The sequence below is a fragment of the Schistocerca cancellata genome, chromosome 1 (assembly GCF_023864275.1).
Source record: "Schistocerca cancellata isolate TAMUIC-IGC-003103 chromosome 1, iqSchCanc2.1, whole genome shotgun sequence".
Lineage (NCBI taxonomy): Eukaryota > Metazoa > Arthropoda > Insecta > Orthoptera > Acrididae > Schistocerca > Schistocerca cancellata.
Genome location: NC_064626.1, coordinates 81,102,747 through 81,117,652, shown reverse-complemented (window position 1 = coordinate 81,117,652; position 14,906 = coordinate 81,102,747). Strand labels below are relative to the sequence as shown.

The following is a 14,906-nucleotide window of genomic DNA, read 5'->3' as shown; positions in this document are numbered from 1 at the left end:
AATGAGGGATTTGATGTTGATGTTTATCAACCATTTCCAACAGAGAAAATGAAGAAGGAAAGAAACAAAGCAGACAGAAAATCATACGCAAGCAATTAAAATGCACTACAGTAAAATAATGGCTAAAAATGCCGCACTGTACAATGAATTTTCAGTGAGATACAGTCACAACTTGTGAAATCAATTGCCTGTTGCCTCTGGCCTGTAGAACATGCACTGCAATCCTGTGACTGCAGACAAAACGCAGATATCTGCCAATGTACCCAACATACCATGGGACTTGGCAGCTGGCCAGAGCTGAGAGACTAGATCTGACTGCCCGGTTTGCATGTTAGTGGAAAACAACAGCCCTGAGATTGTCATTAATCAAAAATATCTGTGGAACTGGCAAGTAGTTCTGGCTTTTTGCAGAAATTTGCTGAGTGTGGCCAACTAATCTTTAATTCTATTACTTGGATTATAACTACAGAAAACTGTTCATTTGATATGACAAAGGAAATTCAATGAATATCTGAGACTTACTCTTCTGCCAAAATTGTTACCAAATATTTTAAATGTATGAGGACTTGAATCATTTTTCTCAGCTGTAACTCTAGCTTGTTAAACAATTCATGCAAAAGCTAGCAAAGTTTTCATACTTTTAAATAAGGTTTCTTATGCGGTTACCAGGAACTAGATCATTCAATGTTTTTATCAAGCATCTGATGTTGACCAATAACCAATAACATCAAATAGCTGATATCACAAAAAAGCTATATAATTTTAAGCAAACGATTCACATGGATCTTACAGTTCATGAATAATTTAGCGAAGTATAAACAAAACTAAGGAGAAATTATCATTTACTTGAAGCTATTTTCACACCTGCTGGTGAGTATGTTTGCTTGTACATGCGGTCAAGTTGTAAGGTGCCCCTTCTCTGCAGATAAGATTCATTTTACTTTATTTCCAGTTTTGCTATTTCACATATGTGAAGTGAATGTATCAGCACTGCAGTACATACAGATTAAGGAGCAAGTGGTAGATTCCCATGCTGGCTAGCAGAGGCAGTTGACCATCTGCCGCTTTCAGAGACAGTGGAATGAGATGTCAATGCTGAAATCGTTCATGATGTCAGCAAAGAGATGCGCAGGGGGAGTACTTTTATTCTGATGAGAATCAGGTAATTGTTATTAATAAATATTTGCTAATAAAAGTTTTCTTTTGCCACTCAGATATTAGGAGTAATCTGCGGGTCATAAAAATTATCTTTCAGTGATTTTACAATACCAGGAAATGTCGATATTATTAAATAAATGAATCGGTTTGGCATAACTGAAGATATACGATCTTATAAGAACTATACCAATTGTACACTCAAATTACAAGCTGGGCACCGTAGTCAAGTGATCTAGTCATGCGGTAGGCCATGCTCTCTTACTGTTAATAGTTAGCCTATTACCAGTTCAAACAAGCACATTTTAGTGTGTTTCTTAAATAAATGCAGCTTAATGGCATCCCATGTAAAAATTATTTGCACAAAAAACTTCTTTCCACTTCATTGAGTAAAACATAGACAGTAATATTGCATTTTCAGAATCTGATGGTCCTGCTATGGCTGTACAGGAAGACATAAAACTACAAGAGCATCTCCCCCTACAGGAAGGAAGAACTCCTGCACGGCATTCCACTAAGTCAGTTCATGGACAGACTGGATTAATTATTGTGTAACTCGGGTGGGAAAGCGTTGCCAGTTATGCTATACACTCCTTATACCACAATCTACAGACTCAGCAGCTAAATGGAGACATTTCTGGAGATTTAGTATGAGTAGGGGGTTCTTGCAAAGTGTTGGAGGATGCATATTTAAACTGGAAAAAGAGAGGCAGTGTAAAAGCTAGCAACATCATTGTGCAGTTACATTCGCCTATACACCACACACTGGTTAGCTTCTGGTGAGTAGTTGCCATTCCTCAAGTTTGTTTATTGCATCAATCTTGGAATTTCCAAAGTTATAATTCTTTGGGAATTATTTCATGCATGGCACTGTTCTTTAACAGAAGAACAAGCATGCTCAACCATGCAGACTATAGAATTAAAAATTCTCATCATGTCAGGGTATCAGGAGTAACTTAACTGAATTACCTATGTTTGTCTAAAACTTTGATGGCTCAGATGTACATCCATGAGCAACTGAAAAGATAGTTATGAATATAATAGAGGGAAACATTCCACGTGGGAAAAATATATCTAAAAAGATGATGTAACTTACCAAACGGAAGTGTTGTTATGTTGATACACACACACACACACAAAATTCAAGCTTTCGCAACCAACAGTTGCTTCATCAGGAAAGAGGGAAGGAGAGGGAAAGACGAAAGGATGTGGGTTTTAAGGGAGAGGGTAAGGAGTCATTCCAATCCTGGGAGCGGAAAGACTTACCTTAGGGGGAAAAAAGGACAGGTATACACTCGCGCACTCATACATATCCATCCGCACATATACAGACACAAGCAGGCATTGTTAATCCTTTTTTCCCCCTACGGTAAGTCTTTCCGCTCCTGGGATTGGAATGACTCCTTACCCTCTCCCTTAAAACCCACACCCTTTCGTCTTTCCCTCTCCTTCCCTCTTTCCTGATGAAGCAAACGTTGGTTGTGAAAGCTTGCATTTTGTGTGTGTGTTTGTGTGTCTATCAACATACCAACACTTTCGTTTGGCAAGTTACATCATCTTTTTAGATATATTTTTCCCACGTGAAAAGATAGATAGAGAGAGAGAGAGAGAGAGAGAGAGAGAGAGAGAGAGAGAGAGAGAGTCCCTTATAACTCCAGTGAACAGGGCAGTTTGCAAAGAAGCATAACTGGACTGGGATGACTTCAAATCCTTGTGGCAGTAGTGTAGGGAATATACATCAGAACATCTGGCCATAGCCACTTTGAGGGTGTTCGGTCACTCGGGACACTCCATCTTTCTGAATGTGCAGTATCCCAGATTTATATCTCTGTTTGTCATGTATGACAGGCACAGAGATTAGTGTGGATGCAGGAGCACCGCCATTAAACACTCAAAGCATGTTGTTGTTGTTGTTGTTCAACTGCTCTTCCAAGTCCTTTGCTGTCTCTGACAGAATTACAATGTCATCGGCGAACCTCAACGTTTTTATTTCTTCTCCATGGATTTTAATACCTACTCCAAATTTTTCTTTTGTTTCCTTTACTGCTTGCTCAATATACAGATTGAATAGCATCGGGGAGAGGCTACAACCCTGTCTTACTCCCTTCCCAACCACTGCTTCTCTTTCATGTCCCTCGACTCTTATAACTGCCATCTGGTTTCTATACAAATTGTAAATAGCCTTTCGCTCCCTGTATTTTACCCTTGCCACCTATAGAATTTGAAAGAGAGTATTCCAGTCAACAATGTCAAAAGCTTTCTCTAAGTCTACAAATGCTAGGAACGTAGGTTTGCCTTTCCTTAATCTTTCTTCTAAGATAAGTCGTAAGGCCAGTATTGCCTCACGTGTTCCAGTATTCCTACGGAATCCAAACTGATCTTCCCCGAGGTCGGCTTCTACTAGTTTTTCCATTCGCCTGTAAAGAATTCGTGTTAGTATTTTGCAGCTGTGGCTTATTAAACTGATTGTTCGGTAATTTTCACATCTGTCCACACCTGCTTTCTTTGGGATTGGAATTATTATATTCTTCTTGAAGTCTGAGGGTATTTCGCCTGTTTCATACATCTTGCTCACCAGATGGTAGAGTTTTGTCAGGACTGGCTCTCCCAAGGCCGTCAGTAGTTTCAATGGAATGTTGTCTACTCCGGGGGCCTTGTTTCGATTCAGGTCTTTCAGTGCTCTGTCAAACTCTTCACGCAGTATCGTATCTCCCATTTCATCTTCATCTACATCCTCTTCCATTTCCATAATATTGTCCTCAAGAACATCACCCTTGTATAGACCCTCTATATACTCCTTCCACCTTTCTGCTTTCCCTTCTTTGCTTAGAACTGGGTTTCCATCTGAGCTCTTGACGTTCATACAAGTGGTTCTCTTATCTCCAAAGGTCTCTTTAATTTTCCTGTAGGCAATATCTATCTTACCCCTAGTGAGATAAGCCTCCACATCCTTACATTTGTCCTCTAGCCATGCCTGCTTAGCCATTTTGCACTTCCTGTCGATCTCATTTTTGAGACGTTTGTATTCCTTTTTGCCTGCTTCACTTACTGCATTTTTATATTTTCTCCTTTCATCAATTAAATTCAATATTTCTTCTGTTACCCAAGGATTTCTACTAGCCCTTGTCTTTTTACCTACTTGATCCTCTGCTGCCTTCACTACTTCATCCCTCAAAGCTACCCATTCTTCTTCTACTGTATTTCTTTCCCCCATTCCTGTCAATTGTTCCCTTATGCTCTCTCTGAAACTCTCTACAACCTCTGGTTCTTTCAGTTTATCCAGGTCCCATCTCCTTAAATTCCCACCTTTTTGCAGTTTCTTCAGTTTTAATCTACAGGTCATAACCAATAAATTGTGGTCAGAGTCCACATCTGCCCCTGGAAATGTCTTACAATTTAAAACCTGGTTCCTAAATCTCTGTCTTACCATTATATAATCTATCTGATACCTTTTAGTATCTTCAGGGTTCTTCCATGTATACAACCTTCTATCATGATTCTTAAACCAAGTGTTAGCTATGATTAAGTTGTGCTCTGTGCAAAATTCTACCAGGCGGCTTCCTCTTTCATTTCTTAGCCCCAATCCATATTCACCTACTACGTTTGCTTCTCTCCCTTTTCCTACACTCGAATTCCAGTCACCCATGACTATTAAATTTTCGTCCCCCTTCACTATCTGAATAATTTCTTTTATTTCATTATACATTTCTTCAATTTCTTCGTCATCTGCAGAGCTAGTTGGCATATAAACTTGTACTACTGTAGTAGGTGTGGGCTTCGTATCTATCTTGGCCACAATAATGCGTTCACTATGCTGTTTGTAGTAGCTTACCCGCATTCCTATTTTCCTATTCATTATTAAAGCTACTCCTGCATTACCCCTATTTGATTTTGTATTTATGATCCTGTATTCGCCTGACCAAAAGTCTTGTTCCTCCTGCCACCGAACTTCACTAATTCCCACTATATCTAACTTTAACCTATCCATTTCCCTTTTTAAATTTTCTAACCTACCTGCCCGATTAAGGGATCTGACATTCCACGCTCCGATCCGTAGAACGCCAGTTTTCTTTCTCCTGATAACGACATCCTCTTGAGTAGTCCCCGCCCGGAGATCCGAATGGGGGACTATTTTACCTCCGAAATATTTTACCCAAGAGGACGCCATCATCATTTAATCATACAGTAAAGCTGCATGCCCTCGGGAAAAATTACGGCCGTAGTTTCCCCTTGCTTTCAGCCGTTCGCAGTACCAGCACAGCAAGGCTGTTTTGGTTATTGTTACAAGGCCAGATCAGTCAATCATCCAGACTGTTGCCCTTGCAACTACTGAAAAGGCTGCTGCCCCTCTTCAGGAACCACACGTTTGTCTGGCCTCTCAACAGATACCCCTCCGTTGTGGTTGTACCTACGGTACGGCTATCTGTATCGCTGAGGCACACAAGCCTCCTCACCAACGGCAAGGTCCATGGTTCATGGGGGGACTCAAAGCATAGGTCATCTACATCATTATGTACCATGACTCATTGTTATAGATGACTCAAAGCATAGGTCATCTATAACAATGAGTCATGGTACATAATAATGGCAGGGTACAAGCACTTCAAAAATCAAATGAAACAATGTGTCTACCACACTAACAGGTACTGTACTGGCAAATGGTTGAATTATTCTCACACGGAGAATGTTATGTGGGATTAACCTTCAAGCGGGTGCACTGATGTATAAAGTGTACCAACCACAAACAACACTGTTATGTACTGTTCCACTGTTGTTTTACAACTGAAAGCCCATATCTACTCCTTCCCATTGCTTCAGCTAACACAATGATAAGTTATGTTGTCATATGTACAATTGAGCTGCAGTAATATAAAACAAACAGGGAGATTGGTGAGAAACATTTTGCAATGTGCAAGAAAATGACCAGATTCCAAACTAGCAGCACAATCCCACAATGATTAATTGTCTACTAGATAATTAGTAACTGAATAAGCATTGTGCAGGCATCTGATGCAACTACACTGTTTAATATTCCGAGGGGATCATTACTGTGGGGTAACACTTGTACATGGCAACAGAGTGGTGCAATGGAAGTTTATTTTATTTTTGTTTGATTAAACAATGATTTAACTCAATAACATAATTTTATTGTATCATTGTTTAATTAAACTATGAGTACACAACATTTTTGCTCATACATGTTTACCTTGGTAACAAAGGCTACAAGTGGTGTACAAAGTACACCACGCCCCTACTCGTGCTATAAAAATTGGCATGACCACATAAGATTTAGATAGGGAACTGAGAAGTCTAGCATCATCTCTGTACCTTCGGCAGGAAATGCACCACCACATCATTCCCAAATTGTGTTAGAAATGTTTAACGAACAGTCCTTGGATGTGATAAAAAGGTAAAGTTGTCATCAACTGAAAGGTTGGTTTAAACACCACAGTGCTCTACTAGGCATGTCCTTTTGAAGGTGGCATAATCTTGCCTTCATTCAAGTTTTGAACTGATTTACCTAGCCCGTTATAAGTGAACCTATGGTTGAATGTGGACTCTAAACCACAGGGCAACTCAGCATTTTTTACCTCAACAAATACTGCCAGACAAAAAAAGTAAAAATAGAAACACTATCAGAGTGACCAGGGATCGAACCTGAGACCTCTGGAACTGTAGTTTGGTATTTTATGTTGAGCCGCACAAAGGACATGGTAGAGCTTGTATATAACAGGACAGTTCCCCAACGCATTTGGTATCTTATGGAGTTCATTTGACAATGTACTGTGGTTGTCATCAGGGTGGGAGGAGGTCATGAACATTGCTTTGTGTATGTCTCTATTCAATTGCTCATGAATACGTAACAAAAACACACAAAAGCTGGTACTAGGGCTTGCATTTCAAGGAAACTACAAAGAAGTGAGCAACCAGAAAAATTATAGTCAAGTAACTGATAACTGATGCAATAACTATAAAAGGAAAGAAACGAATTAATGGAATAAATATGTAAAGAAAGGAGGTAGAAGAATATATAAAAAAGAAAGAAAAGAGAAAATTATGTGGAAGCAGCAGCTTTAACTTTCATAAATAAGTACATCAGTTTTGAGAGGATAGAAATCCCACTCATACCTTCATCATCGCTATCAACCAGTTCTATCTCTTGGTCCTGCTCTGCTGAGATATCTGTTACTGCTGATATAGCATCGTCTTCAACATTTCGGACTTTCCTTTCATCTTTATGCCTATGAAAAGCAGTATATTTTATTAATTAACCTGATAAAATGAACATCACATGCATAAATCTTTATCTGAGATATCATTATCAAATAAAACTGTGCTGTTATGACAGATACTGTTATTAAGTAATAAAACATCATGCTAACTGCACAGCCATAAAACATATGTTAATTTATGAAAACTGATTTTTATAGATCTGAGACAAACTGCTGCTTCCATAAACAATGTTATTTTTAAGCTTGGCAAATGAATACACACAGACAGATTTGTCTACAGTTTCTATTATTTTCACATTGTATGATGTAGAAGCTCACATAAATATTTAATAATGTAACCATGAACAAGTTCCGTCATACAAACTGTTTTGCTCAGAGCTTAGAAATGAGTTTCTTGGACATTCATCTAAAAAAAGTCTTTATGAGCAATCACTATGAAAAGTAACATAAATGCTGAATGGGGGTTGGCCTACTGTTGAGATAAGCTCGTAAGAAGTGAAGAAGGTATCAAGAACCACCACATTACAATGACAAGTATACATTTCTGAAAGCCCCAAGAAGTGGGGGGGGGGGGGGGGGGGAGAGGGGGAACACCACGCGAGATGCTGCACAAATGAGAAGAAACATCCACCAGTAATTTTCAAATATTCATATGCTGACAGCATACACAGTTAGGACAGATGGAGACATGAGACATATTAGCTAAAAATAGTATGGAATGTTGGAGGAAATAGGAAGAAATACAAGAACACATGAAGTCAGTACTTATTAAGGTAAAGGGAGATTAAACAACAGCACAGAATGACAGTAAGAGCAAAGAATACACTGAACATATTTCTTTTTTTCAAATACAGAAGCAACAGTTTGTTTCATTCTAATAACAAATGTATTTTCAAATTTGACACAACTCTGAAATATAACCAGGTCTCTATCGCACAATTCTTTATTAAGTGTTATGCGTTTCAAAATTTCAGCAGACAGAAGCGGCAGAATGAAGTGTTCAAGAAATTAATGACAGAAGATATACATAAGTGTGCATCTAAGTATTTTAATATATAGTAATTCGAAATGGTATCATAATTACATAAAAATAAAACTTTAGTACCAAGCTCACGAATGTGAGCACATAAACTGAATAAAATACAAACCTCTTCTCGTGTAGGCATGTTTGACAATTCTGTCAGCTATCGAATACTGCTTTGTACTAAAGTTTGATTTTTATGTAAGTACACTACTGGCCATTAAAACTGCTACACCACAAAGAAATGCAGATGATAAACGGTTATCAAATGGACAAATATATTATACTAGAACCGACATGTGATTACATTTTCACGCAATTTGGGTGCATAGATCCTGAGAAATCAGTACCCAGAACAACCACCTCTGGCCGTAATAATGGCCTTATACGCCTGGGCATTGTGTCAAACAGAGCTTGGATGGCATGTACAGGTACAGCTGCCCATGCAGCTTCAACACGATACCACGGTTCATCAAGAGTAGTGACTGGCGTATTGTGACGAGCCAGTTGCTTGGCCACCATTCACCAGACGTTTTCAATTGGTGAGAGATCTGGAGAATGTGCTCGCCAGGGCAGCAGTCGAACATCTTCTGTATCCAAAAAGGCCTGTACAGGACCTGCAACATGCGGTTGTGCATTATCCTGCTGAAATCTAGGGTTTCGCAGGGATCGAATAAAGGGTAGAGCCACGGGGCGTAACACATCTGAAATGTAATGTCCACTGTTCAAAGTGTCGTGAATGCAAACAAGAGGTGACCGAGACGTGTAACCAATGGCACCCCATACCATCGCGCCGGGTGATACGCCAGTATGGCGATGACGCAATACACGCTTCCAATGTGCGTTCACCGCCATGTCGCCAAACACGGATGCAACCATCATGATGCTGTAAACGGAACCTCGATTCATCCGAAAAAATCACCTTTTGCCATTCGTGCACCCAGGTTCGTCGTTAAGTACACAATCGCAGGCATTCCTGTCTGTGATGCAGCGTTCAGGGTAACCGCAGCCATGGTCTCCGGGCTAATAGTCCATGTTGCTGCATATGTCGTCGAACTGTTCGTGCAGATGGTTGTTGTCTTGCAAACGTCCCCATCTGTTGACTCATGGATCGAGACATGGCTGCACGATCCATTACAGCCATGCGGATAAGATGCCTGTCATCTCGACTGCTAGTGACACGAGGTCGTTGGGATCCAGCACGGCGTTCCGTATTACCCTCCTGAACCCACCAATTCCATATTGTGCTAACAGTCATTGGATCTAGACCAACGAGAGCAGCAATGTCGCGATACGATAAACTGCAATCGCGATAGGCTACAATCCGACCTTTATCAAAGTCGGAAACGTGATGGTACGCATTTCTCCTCCTTACACGAGGCATCACAACAACGTTTCACCAGGCAATGCCGGTCAACTGCTGTTTGTATATGAGAAATCGGTTGGAAACTTTCCTCATGTCAGCACGTTGTAGGTGTCGCCACCGGCGCCAACCTTGTGTGAATGCTCTGAAAAGCTAAGCTAATCATTTGCATATCACAGCATCTTCTACCTGCCGGTTAAATTTCGCGTCTGTAGCACATCACCTTTGTGGTGTGGCAATTTTAATGGCCAGTAGTGTACAATACTATTTGGAATTACTGTATATTGGAATACTTAGATGTACACTTCTGTCATTAATTTCTTGTATACTTCATTCCACAGCTTCTGTCTGATGATTATATTTTGAAATGCACAGCGCTTAGTAAAGAATTGTGCGATCAAGACCTTTCTATATTTCAAAGTTGTGCCAAATCTGAATGGTTGCCTGCCTCTACTGTGGAAGTATTTCTGCATCAAGTAATGGATACTTTCAAATGAAATTAATATATGACTGAAACTATACTAGTAAAGAAGAAATATATGGGAGAAGGAAAATAATATACCACAAAAAACTACAATCATGAAAATTCCAATGTAAAAAAAATGAGGCACGGCAACCATTCATGTGTAGACAAATAATGAGTGGCCCTTGGCATAAACCAATGCTGGCCTTCATTCTTGGTCACCTGCTTCTCTGTTCCATAGCTCCACCACTCTACTTTGCAATCATTCTTTTCCCTCTTGCATTTTACACAAAGACCCCCTCTCATTCTGTCACTGCATACATCCCCCTAACCTTGCCACAACCCCTTTCTCCTTCTCCTCTTCCTACTGTCTGCTGTGGCAATATGTACAACAACAATCAGTGCTAACCCAACTCAGATATGTATGTGTGTGTGTGGGGGGGGGGGGGGGGGGGGGAGGGGGGGGAGGGAGCAAAACTAAACAAAAACTTGAAAGCCAGTTGGCTTAGCTGCCCCTACCGGTTTTATGCAACCTGTAATGTTGTACTCGGCATTGAAACTTGACGTTCGTAATTTTCACATTTTCTTGCTCACTACGCCCAAACTACTAGTCCTACAGAAAAAAAAGAGCAGGGCATTTTTGTATGAAATGCAATTTAGTTAAATTTTGTACTGAGATATGTTTTTGCTGCAGGCCACGGTTTTCGAATTATTCAGGAAAAAAATATAAAAATGACCTTCAAACACATCTCCATTCCCACAATCATCGCTCATCAGTCAGGATTTCTAGTATGTTGTTTGTAGCACTTCCTCCAACCACAGCACAAAAATTTTCAACTACACGAACTATTCCCGATATATGACATTTTTTGGTCTCTAACTGATTGGGCTATTATGCTGCCCTGCACAGCCAGCTGTTTTGTTAATGTACTTAATTTAAATATGCCCCTAAGGTAATGAAAGAAAAACAACTTTTGTAAATGTTATGCTAAAACTTATCACAATGATAATTTGGTCCAAACTTAAATATTACAAGCACAGTAGTTTTGTAGCCAGAAGGCCTCATGAATACAATGAGGTAATTATCTATTTTATTCTGTTAAAATTCACAAAACTGTTGGGTAAAATTTACACAAATGTTAGTTTTACAATTCGTAAGTGCTTGACTAATCTGGTGGCATAATAAGGCCAATCAATGAAGAGCAAAAAAGGTTGAAGGTGGGAAATAATTCATGCAATAACAAATTCTTGTACAGTGGTAGGAGGGAACGCCGTGAACAGCATGCTAGAAATGCCGACTGGTGGGGGCTGACTGTGGGAATAGGGGTTTGTTATACGGCTTGAATAACTCGAAAACTATAGCCCCTAGAGAAAAGGTATCTCATTACAACCCCCAAAGAATAAGGTCCTGTTCATTTTTTTCTGTAGGACATGGGCTGCATGTAGCAAGCGAAAGAATATGAAAATCTCGTGCCTGGTTTCTGAAGGCCAGATGTAGTATTGTGGGTTGCATAAAACAGTAGGAGCAACTGACTCACTCTGTATTATCTTTGTGTGTGCATAATAATGTGCATGAATGGTTGGTTTTCCTCATTTTTGTATATTACGACAACAAATATCTTACACAACTGAAGAGTAAGCTACACATTCCAATTATTAACATCAGATTCAAAAGTTGGATAAAATATTACTAATTTTATACTGTACCGTTGTATGGAATCGTCTTCAAGTTTAAAAAGGAAGCTAAAGCCCATGATCAGATGGGAAGGTGGCAAGAAGTTCTTCTTTCCACGTATCATGAAGGCTCCAGTCGTCAGATATTCTCCGGTTGGTGCTGTTTTAGAAACTTGGTCACTATGTACCCACCAAGCACTGGTCACAACCTTTGCATCCCATGCTACACTAAAGAACAAGAAATAACACTTAGGGCATGACCTTACGTCTTTAACAAAATGGATGATAAAACAATTCAGATGTACCTACACAAAGGCATGAGTGATCCACAGCTAAAATAGTTTCTCTCCTTTCCACCTCAGCTACTTCCTATTTTAAATATTATTTATCTGACAATTGTTTAGCACTTAACAATGAGAACACTATAGAGTTCATTGTCACAGGAATGGCATAAACATTTTGGGAGGTGGGACTGCAGGTAAATTGCATTGTCATTCACTGAAATATCAATCCAAATAGTATTTGCTTTTAAATTAATAGCATCATTGTATTTATCATCATCAGCCATTTGATGTATACTGCTAAATAAATGACTCCACTGGATTTTTCCATACATTATAGTTTTCCGTTACACTCAGTCACATTAATTCTGAATTATTATTATTATTATTATTATAACATTTACATACCTTTCATCATATCACTGTCTCTATCTTCCCTTGTCTCTTTGAACCCAGTAAAGTATTTCCTTGGACTATTTTCCATCCATTCATCTAAATACTTGTTCCAAATATTTCTGTTTAATTTTTGTTACAGTTGTTATGCTATTACTGCTTGCATTCCAGATTACTCCCTGATCCATTTGACTGTTTTCCTGTCTCTTTTGTCAATCGGCGTGGAAAAAGTCACTTAGCGTCCATTATTTGTGAAATCGTCGTAAATGCTACGAACAACGTATACTCAAAACACACACATTCGAATAATGAGTGCTCCGCAACACAAGAAGACTGCAGCAATGGGTATAGACAGACGACATTGGACAAATGGCTGCTGAAAACACCATGTAAAGCTGATTCTTCCCAGGCTCCCAGTACATGGAAACAGACCAACTTGAATCAATGGATAGTGAAAAATACCAAACCCACTCTGTCAACTGATATTTCTTTTTTAGGGATAAATGTATAAGTGGTTCTGGTAGGGTGACACGTCCATCAAGCGTTCAACAATCCAAGCTCACTTTCAAATTAATTCAGCAGAACTTTCAAAGTCTTGGCAATAAGCACGAGTTGGATACCATTGCAGCAATTGATAACCCTGATGTTTTAGTTATAAGCGAACACTGGTACACAGATGAGCTAATTAGTGTATGTAAGCCACTTTCCATGATCTTTTGCTCTGCCTTCAGTAGAAAAGAGAAACGTGGTGGTGGGGTAGCTATCTTTGCAGCCAGTGGTAGTAATTATAGTGTAATAGATGTAAGTGCTTTCAAAATTGAGGGTGTAATAGAACTAGCAGCAATTAATTATAAGTGGGGGAAAGAGAACTTAATTATTATAGGCCTATACAGACCTCCATCTGGTAGCCTAGATAGTTTCTTTGATGTTCTTAATGACCTGCTTGTTGACATTGACAGTAAACACTGCAATAAAAATGGCTGGGTTAACATAATACTAACTGGAGATATAAACATTGACTTGCTGTCCAATGACTGTGTGTCTAAAAAACTAATGCTAATACTAGCTCAATTTAACTTAGCATTTCTGATAAACGAGCCCACTAGAGAGGTCAATAGTGTAAAATCATGCATTGACAACATATAACTAACATGTCCCACTTTACATGTAGTGCATCAGTTCTGAAGCTTGCCATTTCTGACCACCACGCAGTACAGGTATTGATAGAAGCTGAAAATCTTCATGTCAATAGAAAAGAGAAACAATATTTGACAAAAAGAATGACCAATGATGACAATGTTAAAGATTTCAACAGTTTGCTAAAAAGCCTACAATGGGGTGAAAAAAAAAACAGCATTACTTTCAGTGAGTTTTCATCAGATTTTTATTATTGCTTCGATGTCTCATGTCCAGAAATGACCTTTACAGTAAATGACTGCAAAAAGATACAAAAAAATAACTGGATAAATCAAGAAGTAAAAACAGCAAGAGAGAAACTTAGACTCTTCCAATATGCAATGATAAATAATAACAATAATAATAATAGACTAAAGGTAGAATTTAAGAACTATCAGGATTACTATGAAGATCTTCTGCTAGAAACTAAAAGTAAATATGTAGCCACAATGTTAAGAAACTCTACTAAAACAGGTTTAGCTGTTTGGAAAGTAATAAATAGCTTTAGGGATTGTAAGGACAGATCAACAAGTGATTTTACTATAAACCATAAAGGGCATATCATGAAATGTCAATGTCAGATTGCAAATGTTTTTAATGAGTACTTTTCTTCTGTTGGAAAATCTGTCAATGACCATTTTAAGAATCTTCAGCATAGATATAGGGGCATTCCAATCAAACAAACCATATACTTGGCCCCAACCAATAACAAGGAAGTCAAAAACATAGTAATGTCATTAAAAAAATACAAAATCAGCAGGCTATGATGGACTGTCTATCAGTACACTGAAAAGATGCATAGACAACATATCTGATGCCATGGCCACAGCAGTAAATGATGTAATTGCATCAGGTTGTTTCCCAGATAGTCTAAAGACAGCACAAGTAACCCCGATTCACAAGAAAGGTGATAAATCTAAAATTGAAAACTACTGCCCCATCTCAATCTTACCTGCATTTTCTAAGGTAGTTGAGAAAGTTATTTATACTAGACTAATGACATTCCTGAGTCAACACAATTTAATATTTGAAAATCAGAATGGCTTTATGAAAAACAAGTCAACATCAGTAGCAGCAGCACAATTAATAGACAAAATAATAATGGCCATAGAGAACAAGGAGTATGTAACTGGAGTGTTCCTTGATC

At 38.8% G+C, this 14,906-nt stretch overlaps 1 protein-coding gene across 1 annotated transcript in view; it reads right to left on the bottom strand.

The window, feature by feature from the left end:
• Positions 1 to 14,906, bottom strand: part of LOC126165754 (ribosome quality control complex subunit NEMF) — a 76,130-nt gene that overhangs the window by 8,920 nt on the left and 52,304 nt on the right. The window contains exons 11-12 of the mRNA XM_049920346.1: positions 11,943 to 12,137; positions 7,285 to 7,397 (exon numbers count right to left, since the gene is read on the bottom strand). Of these exons, the coding sequence (XP_049776303.1) occupies positions 7,285 to 7,397; positions 11,943 to 12,137 (308 nt within the window). The remainder of the gene's footprint in view (positions 1 to 7,284; positions 7,398 to 11,942; positions 12,138 to 14,906) is intronic.